Below are 19,859 nucleotides of genomic sequence, written 5' to 3'. Positions count from 1 at the left end.
TAATGCGCTATGAGGGTCGCTGTGAGGTGCCATGAGGCGTAATACTATGCTGTGCCATGAGGCGTAATGCTATGCTGTGCCATGAGGCGTAATGCTATGCTGTGCCATGAGGCGTAATGCTATGCTGTGCCATGAGGCGTAATGCTATGCTGTGCCAGGAGGCGTAATGCTATGCTGTGCCATGAGGCATTATGATGTGCCATGAAGCGCTATGCTGTGCTATGAGGCACTACGATGTGCTATAAAGCACTATGATGTGCTCTTTGTGAAGCGCAACGAGGCTTTATGAGGCACTGTGAGGCACTGCGCTCAGATTTTTATTTAAAATGAATGTAGGATAAACCTTTCCTTTGGGTGGTAAATCTCAATTGTCAGACTAGCCCCACCTGAAGGAGCCAACTGATGAGACGCAGCTGGACAGCAGACCTTCACAGAGACCATGTACTGTATTAATACCATGTGCCGTCCCTATGGATGGAGTAAAACAGACTGGAGGACAACAGTAAAAACATCTGAGTGTTAGTTTAACATTTACTGAGCAGATTGAGGCTCATTTTTGTGATAAATTCAGAAGCCCAATCATGAGGCTCTGTGCGGCCCAGAAATGTGGCTAACTTTAGCCTAGAGGTCTAATGTCCAGCTTCCGTCCTGAAGCCAAATTTAAAGCACGTGGCCCTTGGCCCAGATGGGGTCTTACAGAGCGCATACACACCCATTTCTGGGTTTTGCGCTAACTTCCTTCAGCCTTTCCTAGTAACCATAACAAGGAAATGGCCCCATAAACAAGGTAAACATGCACGAAGATCACTCACCAGCAGCTGTATGGATTTGGAGGCTGGATCAAGTCATAGGCCTGCTCCTCTCCATCCGGCCATGCCTGAGCAATACTGGGGTGGCCAACCCCAGGCAGGGGCGCCTCCAATAGTGTGCCGATCAAAGCTGGAGCTGCTGACCCTAGGCAGGGGCGCAGCTCAACAGGTGCTTCCATTGACATGCAGAGCTGAAGCTGCGGACCCCAGACAGGGGCGCCGCTCCACAGCAGCTTCTCCACTGATGCACGGAGCTGGAGCTGCCGACCCCAAGTAGGGGCGCAGCTCAGTCTTATCCGGATCTTCAACAGGTAAGCCTGTCTAAGGTTCTCCCATCAAGGACCCTCCGGTACGCTCGTCATCAGGGCCGCAGGCTGGTACAAAACAGTAGCCGGAAACATGTTAGAAGACATGGGTCTCCGCTACTTCTTTTTTCACCGGCATGCGTCTTAGGGCGTGATTTCCTGGATAGCGTCCTGCGCCACCGGGATGCGCGGCTGCCAGGCCACCATAAGGTAATAGTGCGGCTGCTGCTAGTGCCCGTCCGATGGAACAGACCCCCATAAGGTAATGGTGTGGCTGCTGTTCGCGCCTGTCCGACGGAAGAGGCCCCCTTGGACCCACCATGGCACTTCCAGGTCCCTGGCGCCGGCCGCAGCAGAGACTGTGCCCTGTTGGAAATCGACCAGCCCAGGTCTGGGAATAATCTTCTCTTCTTTTTTCTGCCGCCGTTTTAACAAGGTTCCCCCTTAAGAACAGGAAACCAACTGAGGTGGTTGAGAGGCACCGCCCTTTTATTTTGTAGGTTTCCTGTCCTGGAAGGGCGGATCCCCTCTCTCGTTGTGGTGCGGTCATGGATGATAGGAAAATCAGGCTGCCGGATGCCGCATTGGTACCTTTGCAGCAGCTGGTGGTCTCCACAGGTACCGTACTTCCTGATTCCCACCATCCATCAACGCGGTGGGGGGAGCATCAGTGGAGTTTAATCTACTCCCGAAGCCCCGGTAGGTCCCTAATCTAGTCCCTGGCCTGCTCTTGGACACACCCCTTGTTCACAACATATGGCCTATCACAGCGGGCTTCCCTCCAGCATGTTCCTTACCATCATCCTTCCGGTTCTCTGAGCCCACCCACATTGCTCACGGGCTGCACCTCTCTTTTCTGCCATCCAGCTCTCCTGCTGCTGGCGAGACCACGCCCCCTCGCTCAAACTGTCCAATCAGTGTGCAGGTTTTTTCCTCGCGCGCTTTTTTCTGTCTATGGATGCATCCCCCTGTCTTAGAGCGCCCTGCCTGGGACCGCCCTCCGTCTTCTCCTCGCATCGGTCCATATCCACTGGCTCCCGGTCTTCCGGATTCATCAGCTACTGCAGAGCCCATTGCGTAGCCATCGGATACTCGGCTGCTCCTGCCTGGGGGACACTGTACCAGACGGCTCACTGGATCCTTCCTCCAGACCCGGTAGGCTCTACCAAGGCTATTTTTTCATGTCAGGATCAGCCCTCCTCAGCAGTATCCCAGGCACATACATATGCACAGGCTCAGGGAGCCTCTCTCCTGTCCCTCTCCCAACATAATTCACTACGCCTGTGCCGTCTGTTTAAGGAAGTGGCCCAACAGGCCCGGCCACAGCCTTTTGCCTAACCTACAGCCCCTCCATCATGTTATCCTCACAGGAGCCCACCATAGCCTGGGACGAGAGGATGCCCCCTCCTCCGGAGTGGGCTGTTGCCCTATCTCAGTCAAACCTTACCAAGGTTTGCCAATCCTTAGTCCAGGTCATGGAACATTTACCCAGTCTCCCAGCCGCTTCCATCGCACGAGTGTTCCTCAGCATGATTTGCAGGCACCTAGCCGCCACTCTCACAAGGACAGTTCAGGGACTAGATCCAAGAACCGAGCGTGCTCCCCTTCCTCATCCAGATCTCCATCCCCGTCCTCTAAGATGCCTTTGGTTTTGTCCTCCCCTGAAATGACCCCTGGATCCAATCCGGAGTCCGGCTCGGAATCAGATTCTGATGTGGACCAGAATTCCAAACTCAAGGGCATGGTCGACAGCCTCATTATCGCGGTTAATCAGACCATCAATAGCAAAGAGGATGCGTGATTCCCTCAGGACCATTCGTATCCTTCAAAAAGACTAAACGTCTCCCCCGTATGTTTTCTAGTCATAAGGAATTAGAGGGAATTCTCACAAAACACTGGGAACACCCTAACAAGAGTTTCCCTGGTAGGAAACAACTGGATGTCTTATACCCCTTTAGTCCGGATCTCGTCAACAGGTGGGCAGAATCCCCATCCGTCGATCCACCAGTCTCCCGTCAATCTGCTAAGACAATTCTGCCATTACCTGACGGTTCCTTTCTTAAGGGCACCATGGACAGACAAATTGAATTCCTCGCCAAATCAGCCTTTGAGGCTCCCTCTGTCCCTTTTTGGCTTCCGCATGAGTAGCCAAGTCTATTTCCGCTTGGGCAAAACTACTTTGTCAGGGTCTTGCATCTTCTGCTTCACCATAGGAGCTGGCAGAGTTGGTGGACCAGATTTCCTAAGCAGGGAAATATCTACTCTCTGCTTCTCTAAGCACTGCCAACTGTTCAGCTCGGGCCAGCAGTAATACTGTTGCCATACGTAGGATTCTTTGGCTTAAGGTCTGGAACGCTGATCCGCCTCCCAAAAAAAATCTCTTACCAACCTTCCCTTCCAGGGTTCCCGGCACTTCGGATCTAAGCTGGATCAGCTTATTTCGGACGGCACAGGTGGTAAGAGAACCACTCTTCCTCAGCCTCTGCTAAAACGCCGTTCAACACCAGACGTTCTTTTCAGTTTCGTCCCTTTCGCTCCTTCCCCTCTACCATGGCTCCTCCTCAGCGGGACCGATCCCCAGCCCAAAGGGACAGGAGGAAGCAGTCATATAAGCCTGCCCCTCCCTGGAGCAAAAGGGATCGTCCTAACAAGCCCTCGGAATCCTGTTCTAGCAGATTCACTTCGGCATGACGGGTCACCCCCACCTGGGAACTCTCTCAGGGTGGGTGGCCGTCTCCTCCTCTTCCGGGACGCATGGGTTAGGGATATAGTTTCCACAAAATAGAATTTTCTTCCCACCCCATCAGTCATTTTTTCATGTCCCACCCTCCAAGGGACGTGGCACGTTTCAGGTTTCTTCGAGGCCATCTCTCTCCTACAGGCAGGAGTAATCATTCCCGTTCCCTCAAGGGATTTTCATGGGTTTTTATTCCAACTTGATCACTGTCCCAAAAAAGGACGGCTTCCTTCACCCGATCCTGGATCTCAAGCTCCTGAACCGTCGGGTGCGGCTCTGTCATTTCAAAATGGAGTCTCTACTCTCGGTTCTCTCTTCCATGGAACCCGAGCAGTTTCTCTCGTCGGTAGACATTCAGGATGCTTGCCTTCATATCCCAATTTGCGTGTCACATCAGAGATTCATTTGCGATCCAGGAGAATCATTACCAATTCACGGCTTTCCCGTTCGGCCTAGCCTCTGCCCTCAGAGGGTTCACGAAGGTAAAGGCAACAGTCATCATCCTCTACCTGGACAATCTGCTAATCAAGGGTACTTCCTTCCGGGACTGCTCTGCCAGAGCCTCTAGATCGCCTTAGGCACTCTTGCCCGTCTCGGTTGGATAGTGAACAGAGCGAAATCGGCACAGATTTCGTCCCAGAGCTTAGTTTTCCTGGGTATGTTGTTCGACACCTCTCTGGCCAGGGTTCTCCTTCCTGAAGACAAGATCTCGGCCCACAGCCTGGAAACCCTTGGGCTGAGACGCCCAACCCCTCACCGTCTACGACGCTGCATGCGTGCTCTGGGGAAGATGATTGCCGCATTGGAGGTCGTTCCCTTTGCCCAGTTCCATACCCACCCTCTCCAACTGACTCTCCTTTCGGCTTGGGACAAGAGGACTTCCTCCTTGGACCACCCCCTTCTCTTGCCTCCTCGAGTGAGACAGTCGTTGGCTTAGTGGACCCTCTCCCCTCCATGTGCCTCGGGAGATCATTCTTTGTCCATTGGCTAGTTGTCACGACGGACGATAGTCTGTCCTTGGGCGAGTGATCCCTTCACCCAGCCGTGTTGATCAGATTTGTCAGAGATGGGGCACTCCCAACGTCAATCTAATGGCATCTCGGGTGAATCACAAGGTCCCTCACTTCGTATTCAGGTCTTGTGATCCTCTGGAAATCGCTTATGACGCCCTGGTCATTCCATGGTCTCAATTTCACCTTCCTTACCTCTTCTCGCCCCTTCCCTTGATTTTAAGATGCATCAAGAAGAAGATCAAGATGGAGGAAGTTACTGTCATTCTGGTGGCTCCAGACTGGCCCAGAAGGGCCTGGTACGCAGAGCTGGTCAACCTGCTTGCAGACACTCCCTGGACACTCTCAGACCACGCAGACCTCTCCCAAGGGCCACTCTCCCACCCAAATTCTTGGTATCTCAGTTTGATGTTATGGGCGTTGAAGCCGTGGTGCTGAGGGAGGTGGGTTTTATCTTCACCGGTCATACAGACCATGATCAGCGCAAGAAAGCCCGCTTCTTCTTGCATCTATTACCAAACCTGGAAGGCCTTTTTCAATGGGAGTTGATTGGCTCTCTTCACACCATGTCTTTTTCCCTGCCTTTCATTCTGGCCTTTTTCCAGTCTGGCCTTGATTCCGGCTTATCCCTCAGTACCCTCAAGGGTCAAGTATCTGCGCTTTCGATCCCGTTTCACACAACTTGACCACTAGTTCTCAAGTAAAGACCTTCCTTCGGGGCGTTGCTCACTTGGTTCCACCGTATCGTCAACCTGTACAACCGTGGGCCCTTAAACTCGTGTTGGGTGTTCATCAGGATCCTCCCTTAAAACCTATTCAGGAGATCTCATTGTCCTATCTTTCTTGGAAGGTCGCCTTTCTGGTAGCAATCAGATCCATTAGAAGGGTCTCCGAATTGGCAGCTCTTTCCTGTCGCTCCCCGTTCTTCATCAGGATAAGGTAATTCTTAGAGCAGTACCTTCTTTCCTGTCAAAAGTGGTCTCCGCCTTCCACATTAATGAAGATATTGTCTTACCCTCTTTTTGCCCTTCTCCTGTGCATCCGCTTGAAAGGGCTTGAAAGACCTGGATTAGGTCAGAGCTTTTGCGCTGCTACCTCTCAAGGTACGATTCTTTCAGGTGTTCTGACTCTCTGTCGTTTCTGAGGGTCGTCGCAAGGGTCTCCCTGTTTCTAAATCTACCATCGCTCGCTGGATTCGCTCTACAATATTGGAAGCTAATCGAGTAAAGGACAAGCTGCCCCCTCCGAGAGTAAGGGCTCATTCCACCAAGGCGGTAGAGGCATCCAGGGCCGTTCGCCACCAGGCTACGGCAGCACAGGCTTGCAAGAATACCTGGTCGTCTCTTCATACCTTTGCAAACTTTTACAAAGTTCTTACCTACTCTTCGGCCGATGCTGGACTAGGTAAAAAAGTGCTACAGGCCGCGGTTGACAGCCTCCCGACCTGATTTGAGCAAGTGCTTTTGTTCTCTCCCTAGGGACTGCCCATGGTTACCTTTGTCCCCCAATGAGGCGATAAATAAGGATTTTTGGCACTCATCGTAAAATCTTTCTCTGAGCCTTCATTGGAGGACACCGCAATCTCCCTGGTTTGCGCCTGTTTGGACTATGTGCCTTGTTAACTTGTATTAATATGCTTCTCCTACGGCTTTTCACTAAATGACGAACTTAGTGCCAGTCGGAGGGTGTATACTGCTGAGGAGGAGCTAATTCTTTTTTTAAGCCTAGTGTCAGCCTCCTACCGATAGCAGCATACACCCATGGTTACCTGTGTACCCCCAATGAAGGCTCCAAGAAAGATTTTATGGTGAGTACCAAAAATCCGTCTATATTATTCCAGTAGGCCCCATTTGTGATTGTGCTTATTTTATTCTAAGATCTAATAATTAAATGTACTTTGATAGTGGGACAACCCCTTTAAGTTTGTTTCTATAAGAAAAGGTTAATCGTTATACACTGCTCAAAAAAATAAAGGGAACACTTAAACAACAGAATATATCTCCAAGTAAATCAAACTTCTGTGAAATCAAACTGTCCACTTACGAAGCAACACTGATTAAAAATCTATTTCACATGCTGTTGTGCAAATGGAATAGACAATAGATGGAAATTATTGGCAATTATCAAGACACCCTCAATAAAGGAGTGGTTCTGCAGGTGGGGACCACAGACCACATCTCAGTACCAATTCTTTCTGGCTGATGTTTTGGTCACTTTTGAATGTTGGTTGTGCTTTCACACTCGTGGTAGCATGAGACGGACTCTACAACCCACAGAAGTTGCTCAGGTAGTGCAGCTCATCCAGGATGGCACATCAATGCGAGCTGTGGCAAGAAGGTTTGCTGTGTCTGTCAGAATAGTGTCCAGAGGCTGGAGGAACTACCAGCAGACAGGCCAGTACACCGGGAGACGTGAAGGGGACCGTAGGAGGGCAACAACCCAGCAGCAGGACCGCTACCTCTGCATTTGTGCAAGGAGGAACAGGAGGAGCACTGCCAGAGCCCTGCAAAATGACCTCCAGCAGGCCACAAATGTGTCTGCACAAACGGTTAGAAACCGACTCCATGAGGGTGGTATGAGGGCCCGACGTCCACAGATGGGGGTTGTGCTCACAGCCCAACACCGTGCAGGACGCTTGGCATTTTCCACAGAACACCAGGATTGGAAAAGTCGCCACTGGCGCCCTGTGCTCTTCACAGATGAAAGCAGGTTCACACTGAGCACATGTGACAGACTTGACAGAGTCTGGAGACGCCGTGGAGAGAGATCTGCTGCCTGCAACATCCTTCAGCATGACCGGTTTGGCAGTGGGTCAGTAATGGTGTGGGGTGGCATTTCCACACAGCCCTCCATGTGCTCGCCAGAGGTAGCCTGACTGCCATTAGGTACCGAGATGAGATCCTCAGACCCCTTGTGAGACCATATGCTGCTGCGGTTGGCCCTGGGTTCCTCCTAATGCAGAACAATGCCAGACCTCATGTGGCTGGATGTGTCAGCAGTTCCTGCAAGATGAAGGCATTGGAGCTATGGACTGGCCCGCCCGTTCCCCAGACCTGAATCCGATTGAGCACATCTGGGACATCATGTCTCGCTCCATGCACCATAGACTGTCCAGGAGTTGGCGGATACGTTAGTCGAGGTCTGGGAGGAGATACCACAGGAGACCATCCGCAACCTCATCAGGAGCATGCCCAGGCGTTGTAGGCAAGTGGAGGCCACACACAATACTGAGCCTCATTTTGACCTGTTTTAAGGACATTACATCAAAGTTGGATCAGCCTGTAGTGTGCTTTTCCACTTTAATTTTGGGGGTGACTCCAAATCCAGGCCCCCATTGGTTAATAAATTTGATTTCCATTGATGATTTTTGTGTGATTTTGTTGTCAGCACATTCAACTTTGTACAGAACAAAGTATTCAATGAGAATATTTCATTCATTCAGATCTAGGATGTGTTATTTGAGTGCTCCCTTTATTTTTTTTGAGTAGTGTATTTGATGATTAGGCAAAACTACCTCAATTGTAGACATTTTTTTTAACAGATATCAAGGTTGACCCGCGCCTTTATCCAAGCTTTTAATTTTGGCCCTCTGTGTATTTGAGTTTGACATCCCTGTTCCAGACCCATGCCTTGCTCATTCCACTATGCTTTTTTATTTGTCCTCATTTTCCGCAACCATGTGTTATTATCTGCGATCGTGTGAACATTTTTTGCTTCCAGTTTACCTTAAGCCATTTCAGCACACACATCCTTCTGCAAACCATTCCCCGGGAAAACAGGTATTTAATATCCTTTATGTTACCATCATTTCCCACAGGTGTTAATTGTTATTACACTCTACTCTGATTGGTTCACCCTGATTTATACAGCCTTTCTGACCATCTACTCAATACCTCAGACGAAGCCTCAGCAAAATGATCGTTGGGTGTGTTTTCTCCTAGGTGGGTGTATGTAAACCATTTTTCTAACTATGGCTACTTTTTCTATTTTGACCTATTGATGATTTTCTATTTTTCTTAAGGCTTAAGATATATATATCTTTTGCAATACTGGTTGATACCTATATGTATGTCTATCCAATAGGCTACTTAGCTCTTTGCTATTAGATTATACTCGGCATGCACACAGGTTTTATTTTGTCTGCCATTTGATTTAAAACCTCAAGACTTTATCCACCCACCGAAATGTATTTTTATATGCTTGATATTCCTTTGTCACTTTTTTTTATAATTGCTAATGTGAATTTATCTTTACTGCAATAAAATGTATTTCATTTTTTATTTGGCATTTTCTTTTCATTTTTTTGACGTTATGATATTACTAAAAGGGTATTACCATCTACAAGTTCCTTTCCCAATACGTAGTAGTAGTAATATTAATAATAATAATATTGGCATATACCTTCAAATAGAAATGTAGGCTAGTTCTTCTGTTTCGGTGTCACATAAGCCATGTGCAGGGCATTGCAGTAGATTAGGTATCCATGTTTATGACCATTCCTTTAGTGACAGTTAGCTGTTAGTGGTCGTAACCATGGATACTTAAGCTACTGCAATGCCGTGCAGATTGGGTAAGAGACATAGCGAATCAGAACTATACCACATTTCAAATTGGAGGTATTTGCTATTATTATCATTACACCTACTACATATTGGGCTAAAATCTTGGAGATGGGAATACCTTTTTAAAGCCTTTGGATACATTACTTATTATGTATAACTAGTATTTTCTTCTTCCAAACCTAAGCTTGTTCTATGGAATAAATAAGCCTGCATACAATAGGTAGTAAAATAAATATCCAGCCTTGTTATCTTCTTTTAAAAGACATGGGCCATTCTCTATATAAAAGAGCTTTCTATGCTTAAAAGTTACATGGGCCATCCAACTCAGTGATTGATGGCTACCCCTACGTGAAAAGGTTTACAGAAAAGGCTGATAGCCACTAAGTAGAACAGCATATTAAATTCCTACACAAAGAAAGAGAAAGGTTTAAAATAAATAAAATGTAATTTATACTTAATCATTATCCATTAAACTATCACTAGTCTGCTGTTGCTGCCTGCACACTGGACTGCATTTTCTATGTGACATGTGCCATTTAATTAAAGTAATAAACAAATTAAGCAGTACCTGATTAATTTTTATCAACTCTTTAATCGCTATTACCAACTTTGGCATCAAACTTCTCAGTATGTTCTAAAAAAAATAAAATAAAATTATTAAAACTGTTAAAGCATGACTAAAGGCAAATCATTACAAGTAAAGCAAGAGGTTAGGTGCTGCACAGTACTTACAGTTTCATCACCAACCAGCTCAGGCACAATACTTGTGATACACTGAACAGTATAAAACAGTAAGGGTCCATTCTGAAGAACAGTAATAGTTTGGTTAAAAAATTTGATTAGATCTGGGAAGTGGGGGTGGAAGCTTGCAGCACTGAAATCTAAGGCACAGCGCAGAACCAAGAGACCGACCTGAAATAAAAAAAAAAAATAATAATAGCTATAATACAAAAGTTCCATGGGCATAATATATACATACATATGCATATATACACAGTTATGTCGCTGTCCAAATATTTTTGGACCTAAGTTTTGTTATTTTAGTGGCTTACCAAAACATATTCAAGATTATATAATCAATATGGGCTTAAAGTGCAGACTCTCAGCTTTAATTTGAGGGTATTTTAATCCTAATTGGAGTAAGGGTTTAGGAATAACAGCTCTTTAATATGCAGCGGCCTCTTTTTAAAAAGGACCAAAAGTAATTGGACAGATATCTCAAAAGCTCTTTATTGAGCTGTATGGACCATTCCTTGGTTAATCCATCATCAATTAAACAGGTGAAAGGTTTGGAGCAAATTCCAGGTGTGGCATTTGCATTTGGAAACTGTTGTTGTAAATCCACAACATGAGGTCAAAGGAGCACTCAGTGGAAGAGCAACAGACCAACATTAGGCTGAAAAAAAGATGAAATTCATCAGAGAGATTGCAGAAATGTTAGGAGAGGCCAAATCAACAGTTCGGTACATACTGCAAAAAAAAGACCGCACTGATGAGCTTGGGAGCTCAAAAAGGCCTGGACGTCCAGGGAAGACAACAATGGTGGATGACCGTAGAATCCTTTCCATGGTAAATAAAAAAAACTTCACAACATCCATCCAAATTAACACTCTCTGGGAAGGAGGTGTCTCAGTATCTAAGTCTACCATAAAGAGAAGACTTCATGAGAGCAAATACAAGGTCCATGACAAGGTGCAAAACATTAAGCAGCCTTAAAAATAGAATGGCTTTGTAAAGCTTAGACTTTGAAAAAAATATATAAAGAAGCCAGTTCTGGAAAATAATTATTTGGACAGATGAAACCAAGATCAACCTGTAACAGAACGATGGGAAGGAAAAAAAATGGAGAAGGCTTTGATCCACAGCACACCGCATCCTCTGTAAAACATGGTGGAGGCAGTGTGATGGCATGGGCCATGCATGGCTTCCAATGGCACTGGGTCACTAGTGTTTACTGATGATGTGTTTATTAATGATGTGACTGAAGATAGAAGCAGCCGGATGAATTCTAAAATGTACAGGGCTATGCTTCTCAGATTCAACCAAATGCAGCAAGGAAGATTGGATGGCACTTCACAGTACAAATGAACAATGACCTAAAACACACTGCGAAAGCAACCCAGAAGATATATAAAGGCAAAGAAGTGGACTATTTTCCACGGCCGAGTCAATCACCGGATCTTAACCCCATCAAGCATGCATTTCAAATGTTTAAGAGAAAACTTAAAAGGCGTATTCCCATCTCCAATATCCTATCCCAATATGTAGTAGGTGTAATAATATTAGCAAATATCTCCAATTAGAAATGTAATATAGTATTTTTGATTCGCTATGTCTCTTTCCTCATTTGCAGGCATTGCAGGACCTTAGGTAGCATTGCAGGACCTTAGGTATCCATGGTTACATCCACTGATAAAGTGACAGGTAGCTAGCTAGCTGCGAGTGGTCGTAACCATAGATACCTAAGGTCCCGTATTGCCTGCACATGAGGTAAGTGGCATAGCGAATCAAAAATACTATACTACATTTCTAATTGAAGGTATTTGCTAATATTATTATTATTACACCTACTACATATTGGGATAAGAACTTGTAGATGGGAATACCCTTTAAGGCAGAAAGACCCACAAACAAGCAACAACTGAAGTCAGCTGAAGTAAAGGCCCGGCAAAGCATCACAAAGGAGGAAACCCAATGTTCGTCCATGGCTTCCAGACTTCAGGTAGTCACTGCCTGCAAAGGATTCTCTACAAAGTATTTCAAAATGAACATTTCATTTATGGTAAAGTTTATTTGTACAATTACTTTTCAGACCCTTAAATAAGGAGACTTTGTAGAAAAACGGTTGCAATTGATAAACTTTTCCCATGATATTTTTGTTCAACCGATTTAATTAAACCTGAAAGTCTACACTTCACTTGCATCTCAGTTATTTCATGTGTGTATATATATGCCTAAGACTATTAGATTGTCAAGGGTGTAGCAAATATTTAAAGAAATATATCAAGCAAAGAGAAAACATAGTGGAAAACCAAAAAGTGTTTAAATCCATACCTGGGTCTGCTCTGGTATGTTACTGCGACATGCCTCCAGCACAAACTGGATGAACTGTGGCCAACGCTCCAACTGCTCATTTCTCAGGATAACGGCAGAGAGCTGGGCGATTGCATAGCGAACTTTGTGCCTAAATCGATGAATAAGTTATGAAAAAAAATAGGCCACATGATGAAACTTTACTCCTAACCATAACTTTATCCCCCATTATAATGTATCCTACTTTCTCTAAAAAAAAAGTGATAATAGTTCGGAAGCACAGGAGTTTCACTGCAGAGGAGACCACTAGTAGGATGGCAATTGCTATACAACATTACAAGAAATAACAAGCGAACAAATGATATTTCTGAGCATTACACAGGACAATGGAAAAATGCTGCTATTAATCAATACCACTAATAACAGCATATTTGTAGAAAGACAGATAAAACTGCATTGGATTAAGGCATCACAGTCTTCAAACATCTCTGGCAGAGCCTTATCTCCCATAAAAGCAAAAGGATTGGATGCTGAAATCAAGCTAGCCTAATTCTTCTATAGTTCCTCCAGCCCCCACCCCTCCACCGACAGTTGATCTTGGAGCCCCCAACAAACATCAAATGGTGGGCCGGCATTTCTCTCATGTGGCCTTTAATTTTTCAGACAAGACGTCTAAAAAAACAAAATCACAAGAACAAGCGCCATACAAGAAAAGCTGGGAAATTTCAGATCTTTAAAAAAAATTCCGATATTATATCATTGGACTATATTGAAGGCTTTAACCTAAAACGTTCGTAAAAAGTTACTCGTTGCGGTTTACTCTACATATAAACTGGACATATTTTTAATGATAGGTAAACACTTTGAGAAAAAAAAAATGGTAAGGGCTGTGAATGCACAAGTAATCCTGTCATATTTAGAGAAAATTGTACTTATGTTATTGGTGGGGGTCTGACCAGTCTATCTCACAGATCACATGACTCTTGTCTGTGCACTCTTCCATTTCCAAAACACTATGTGCCTTTCATCCCAGAATAAAACACCTCTGCATATAGTAACAGATTAAGGCCATGTTCACACGTTTGTAAGCCAAAATCAAAAGTGGAACAATCAGAGGAAAAGTATAATAGAAACACGTCACCACTTCTGTATTTATCACCCACTCCTGGTTTTGGCTTACAAATACTGATGGAAAATACTGACCAAATACTGAATATGTGAATGTGGCCTAACACCAATCTTTTTCACTTACTCTGATTCTTTTGAAATGGCTTCAAGCAGGAGGGACTTCACACTGAATAAAGAGACAAACAGCCACTTTACAATACTTTAAGAGACAGAAAATACACAATATATTACTTTTTTTTTTTTAAATCAGCACAGTTAAGTCCCTGCTGTATTAGTAATATCAATGTTGTAGTAAGTGAAAGTGTCATTATTAGCATACATGCAAGATTCTGCAGTACCAGGAACAGCCACTATGTCATGTATAGAGATGATTAGTTAAAAATAAAGGAGAGGCGGTCTGGCAAGCACCGTACCAGTCTGCTTCAGTTGCTTATAGATGGACCCCCACTGACCTGATATTGATGGCCTACTCTACAGAAAATTTGTGTTAGTATTTGATCAGTGATCATCTTATCAATTCCAAAGTAATTATATTACATGGAAAAGAACCATGTCCAGGATTACTGAGACCCCTTCCCCCAGATCTGATATTGATAGCCTACCTTGGGGATTGTGGGTCCTGTAAAGCATCACACTAGTGAAGTTTCTGATTTAAAACAAACATTGATCCCAGAATTAATGGTTCAATAGAGAGCTAAAGCTTTATCACTACACATAGATTGCAACCATCTATGCACAGTCATTATCAGTCCTGGAGCGACCATATATTTTATACGTTCGGGCAGTCTGCACTTTAATCTGCACTGCTGTTTTAAAATGTCAATGCATAGTAAGTATTTAGATTGCATGACATTGTGCAGCTGCCAGACACAGCCTGACTCCTCAACATGAAGGCAAACATGGATTATTTTGATGTCTGCTTTCTCGATCATTGTGTAAATAGATTAGGAAACGGAGAGCGATTCCTCCGTTGGACCCAGTGATCATGCAATAGGGAGAGACCCCGTCAGCTCTGCCATGCAGTCAGGAGGCTGAATTTCACCTGTTACTGGGACTAATAAACAAGCCCCAGGTACAGGGGAAATCGGCAATACAAATAATCAATAATATAAAATGCACCCTAAATGTCTTTTAACCCCTTCACAACATATGACGGGTGACCCTGCCTTTGATGCGGGCTTGCAAGCAGCTGTTAACCTGCTAAATCAAGCTGTCTGTCTCAGACACCAACATTTAACGTGTACCGAAGTGGGGGTGTGTCATTGCACGTTCCCATCGGCGCCCATGTGACATAATTGTGCGCCGATGGGTTGTCATGACAACCGGGGGTCTACTGTAGACCATTATGCCTGTCATTACGATCCTCCTGTAAAAGCCAGCTTGTGGATGGCATTTATAGGAGATCGTGATTTTCTCTATACATAGAAGTGATATCAAACTGACAAGTACAAAGTGTAATATATGTGTGTCAAGGTCATCAAAGTAGAAAATCATAACCCTTAAAAGACTAAATTGTATTAGATACAGTACAGACCAAAAGTTTGGATACACCTTCTCATTTACAGATTTTTCTGTATTTTCATGACTATGAAAATTGTACATTCACACTGAAGGCATCAAAACTATGAATTAACACATGTAGAATTATATACTTAACAAAAAAGTGTGAAACAACTGAAAATATGTCTTATATTCTAGGTTCTTCAAAGTAGCCACCTTTTTTTTTGATGACTGCTTTGCACACTCTTGGCATTCTCTTGATGAGCTTCAAGAGGTAGTTACCAGAAATGGTTTTCACTTCACAGGTGTGCCCTGTCAGGTTTAATAAGTGGGATTTCTTGCCTTATAAATGGGGTTGGGACCATCAGTTGTGTTGTGCAGAAGTCTGGTGGATACACAGCTGATAGTCCTACTGAATAGACTGTTAGAATTTGTATTATGGCAAGAAAAAAGCAGCTAAGTAAAGAAAAACGAGTGCCCATCATTACTTTAAGAAATGAAGGTCAGTCAGTGCGAAAAATTGGGAAAACTCTGAAAGTGTCCCCAAGTGCAGTTGCAAAAACCATCAAGTGCTACAAAGAAACTGGCTCACATGAGGACCGCCCCAGGAAAGGAAGATCAAGAGTCACCTCTGCTTCTGAGGATAAGTTTATCCGAGTCACCAGCCTCAGAAATCACAGGTTAACAGCAGCTCAGATTAGAGACCAGGTCAATGCCACACAGAGTTCTAGCAGCAGACACATCTCTACAACTGTTAAGAGGAGACTTTGTGCAGCAGGCCTTCATGGTAAAATAGCTGCTAGGAAACCACTGCTAAGGACAGGCAACAAGCAGAAGAGACTTGTTTGGGCTAAAGAACACAAGGAATTGACATTAGACCAGTGGAAATCTGTGCTTTGGTCTGATGAGTCCAAATTTGAGATCTTTGGTTCCAACCACTGTGTCTTTGTGCGACGCAGAAAAAGTTAACGGATGGACTCTACATGCATGGTTACCACCGTGAAGCATGGAGGAGGAGGAGGTGTGATGGTGTGGGGGTGCTTTACTGGTGACACTGTTGGGGATTTATTCAAAATTGAAGGCATACTGAACCAGCATGGCTACCACAGCATCTTGCAGCGGCATGCTATTCCATCCGGTTTGCGTTTAGTTGGACCATCATTTATTTTTCATCAGGGCAATGACCCCAAACACACCTCCAGGCTGTGTAAGGGCTATTTGACCAAGAAGGAGAGTGATGGGGTGCTACGCCAGATGACCTGGCCTCCACAGTCACCAGACCTGAACCCAATCGAGATGGTTTGGGGTGAGCTGGACCGCAGAGTGAAGGCAAAAGGGCCAACAAGTGCTAAGCATCTCTGGGAACTCCTTCAAGATTGTTGGAAGACCATTTCTGGTGACTACTTCTTGAAGCTCATCAAGAGAATGCTAAGAGTGTGCAAAGCAGTCATCAAAGCAAAAGGTGGCTACTTTGAAGAACCTAGAATATAAGACATATTTTCAGTTGTTTCACACATTTTTGTTTACTATGCAATTCCACATGTGTTAATTCATAGTTTTGATGCCTTCAGTGTGAATGTACAATTTTCATAGTCATGAAAATACAGACAAATCTTTAAATGAGAAGGTGTGTCCAAACTTTTGGTCTGTACTGTATGTATTAAAATCAATCAACGATAAAGCAAAACGAGCAGACAAATGACTAAAATACCCAAAAAAGGGTGGTTGTGGTGTCGCCTGGTGCTACAGCCTATCAAGTCACTGGGCCTTTATTGTCACCCCTTTTTTACTGTATTTTTTTATTCGTTTGTCTGCTCTATTTGTTATATGATTGATTGGTTTTAAAATATATCTAATAAAATGTAGTCTTTTAATGGTCCTTTACGATTTTCTATTACAATGCATTGCAGAAGCGATCAGACGATCGCAACTTAAAAGTCCCCTAAGAGGACTATTAAATACAGTAAAAGGTTTTTAACCCCTTCACCCCTGGCCATCTTCCGTTTACGTGCTTTTGTTTCTTGCTCTCCTTCTTCCCAGAGCCATAACTTTTTTATTTTTCCGTCAATATGGCCGTGTGAGAGCTTCTTTGTCGCCGGATGAGATGTACTTTTGAATGACACCATTGATTTTTACCATATAATATACTGGAAAATGTGAAAAAATTCCAAATGCGGCGAAATTGCAAAAAAAGTGCAATTCCACAATTGTTTTTTTTACCATGTTAACTAAATGCTAAAACTGAACTGCCATTATGATTCTCGAGGTAATTACCTGGACAGACACCAAACATGTATAGGTTCTTTTTTTATTTAAGTGGTGAAAAAAAAATCCAAAGTTTCTGTGTGTATATCCATCTATCTATCTATATATATATATAATACGCTAATCATGAGTAGTATACCAAAAAAAGAACCAGACTTTGATATAAATCATGCTAACTCCATTATTAAGCATTTTACTTAGAAAGACAGAGTAATTACAAATGCAGCAATTTTTGTGAAAAAGTATAAATCCATTTATTTTATATATATGCTGACAGTTATTTAGCAGACAGTGAGCCATAGTAAATAATGAACCGATCAATTGGGGTGGTTTGCAGGTTTACAAGTATATATCCTGAGTGCCATTATCAATCAAATCACATTGCAGTAAACAGTTTAACACCAGTCTTTTTAGTAATCAGAAGGGCTTTATCTTCCCCTCTCCACGGGAGGTAGCAAACAGCAGGCAGAGAAAACACAAGTCACAGTTTAACAGCACACCATTATATATATATATACCTCAGTCTATGCCTCAAGTGCACTTATAAATGCAGGCTGCAGACTATCAGTGCTCATGTGCCCAGTACACAGTTACACTGTGCTGAAATCTCAGACCCCAGTTAGTGTCACCTCACTGAATCAAGCAAGAATATCTCATTTTGTGGTGTTAGCAGTGTCAAATCATGTGTTACATGCTATTACCAGTCAGGAAAGCTGTTAGGACCCACTTACCACGTGACCCCTGGCCCCAATGCGCATTTCGCACTAGCTTACCATGTTAACTGTAACATACCTGGCGGCGTCCTTGCATGGTGGTCCATCTCCCACTGTGCAAGAGAGCGCACTTGATCTCCTGTCCAGAGTGTCTCTCTGGCTTCCCTCCATGCTGTCTGTTTGTGTCTGTTTCTGCTGCTTAAGGGCGGCGCCCGATCACTTCCTGCTTTTTGTACCTGCTGTGGGTCACACCCCTTGTGCGTCCTCAGCCTATTGCTGTCTGACACTTGGTATATAGCTCAGCAGCTCCCTTCTATCCTGGCCTGAGCATAAGTGTTTTCCTTCAGTGTGTGCTTGCACTCTGAAGGTGCCAGGTCCCGTCTTTGTTTCCTTGTCTGCCTTTCCTGGAGGCTGTATTTCCAGGCCTGTCTGAACTTAGTCCTGTATGTCTCCTGCTTTTTGTATCAGTTTCCGTGTCTGAACTGAGTCCTGTATTTCTCCTGCTTTGCGGTATTAGTTCCCGTGTCTGAACTAAGTCCTGTATGTCTCCTGCTTTTTGTATCAGTTCCCGTGTCTGAACTGAGTCCTGTATGTCTCCTGCTTTGCGGTATCAGCTCCCGTGTCTGAACTGTGTCCTGTATGTCTCCTGCTTTGCGGTATTAGTTCCCGTGTCTGAACTGAGTCCTTTCTGTGTTCTCTTGTCTGTCCTGTCTGAACACGCTCCTTGCCTGTTCGTTCCGCCTTCTAGTGGCCGATTTCCTAGACCCGCTCCTGTTTCTGGTCTGTCCTGTCTGAACACGCTCCTTGCCTGTTCGTTCCGCCTCTCTGGGGGCCGTATTCCCAGACCCGCTCCTGTATCCCGCTGTAGTGTCGGTCTCCTCCGTACACTCAGTTCCAGTCTGAACACTCTCCTGTCCTTTACCTGTTTTGCCTCTATGTCCGTTCCCTTCCTTTTTCTGCAGAGTCTGAACTCGTACCTAACTCCTGCTTGTTTTCTCTGCAAGTACTGTGTGAGTATCTGGCTCTGTCTTTCCCTTCCTGTCTGTTCCGTGTGAACAGAGCCCTGTCCTCCCTGCTCAGCCTTGTCTGCACTCTAGCTGTGCTTGCCTGTAACCCTCTGCCTGTTTTGTTCCTGAGTCCCGGTGTGTACTGGGTCCTTTCCCGCCTGTGTTCCTACCTGCTAGTGCCTCCCTGTCTGCACTCTAGCTGTGCTTGCCTTTACCCCCCTGCCTGCATACCCGCCTGCCTGCATACCAGTCGTGCCTGCCTATACCCACCAGTCTGTGTGCCAGCCTACCAGCCTGTTCCTGTATTCCCCTGTGTGGGTCAACAGCCGTGTCCGGGGTCTGTCCTGGAGTAGCACCTGGTCCCTCTGCTCGGTTCCTCCTTGGTGCACTGGCGTCGTATGCCGTCGTGCGACCCTGGTCGGATCGGGTGAATACTTAGTCACGCCCCTCCAGGCATTCACTCTCCGGCACGGTCCAGTGGAATCACTACCAATCACACGCACACGCCGCTTAGCCCGGGCGTGTGCATAACATTAACTAAATGCTAAAACTGAACTGCCATTATGATTCTCGAGGTAATTACCTGGACAGACACCAAACATGTATAGGTTCTTTTTTTATTTAAGTGGTGAAAAAAAAATCCAAAGTTTGTGTGTGTATGTGTGTGTATATATATATATATATATATATAATACGCTAATCATGAGTAGATAGTATATATCGTGTCAAATATTAATAGTCATAGAATTATTACTCTATTCAATACTACCCTATGACGGACATATTGAGC

General features: G+C 44.7%; 1 protein-coding gene across 1 annotated transcript in view; it reads right to left on the bottom strand.

Annotated features, from left to right (window-relative positions):
• Window positions 1–19,859, bottom strand: part of IPO4 (importin 4) — a 200,623-nt gene that overhangs the window by 145,290 nt on the left and 35,474 nt on the right. The window contains exons 4-7 of the mRNA XM_073671034.1: window positions 13,709–13,750; window positions 12,478–12,607; window positions 10,156–10,335; window positions 9,992–10,057 (exon numbers count right to left, since the gene is read on the bottom strand). Coding sequence (XP_073527135.1) covers window positions 9,992–10,057; window positions 10,156–10,335; window positions 12,478–12,607; window positions 13,709–13,750 — 418 coding nt within the window. The remainder of the gene's footprint in view (window positions 1–9,991; window positions 10,058–10,155; window positions 10,336–12,477; window positions 12,608–13,708; window positions 13,751–19,859) is intronic.

This window comes from Phyllobates terribilis, unplaced genomic scaffold (genome assembly GCF_046119375.1).
Source record: "Phyllobates terribilis strain yellow unplaced genomic scaffold, ASM4611937v1 Scaffold_1__5_contigs__length_1240528914, whole genome shotgun sequence".
NCBI classification, from domain to species: domain Eukaryota; kingdom Metazoa; phylum Chordata; class Amphibia; order Anura; family Dendrobatidae; genus Phyllobates; species Phyllobates terribilis.
This window is presented reverse-complemented; position numbering and strand designations above follow the sequence as displayed.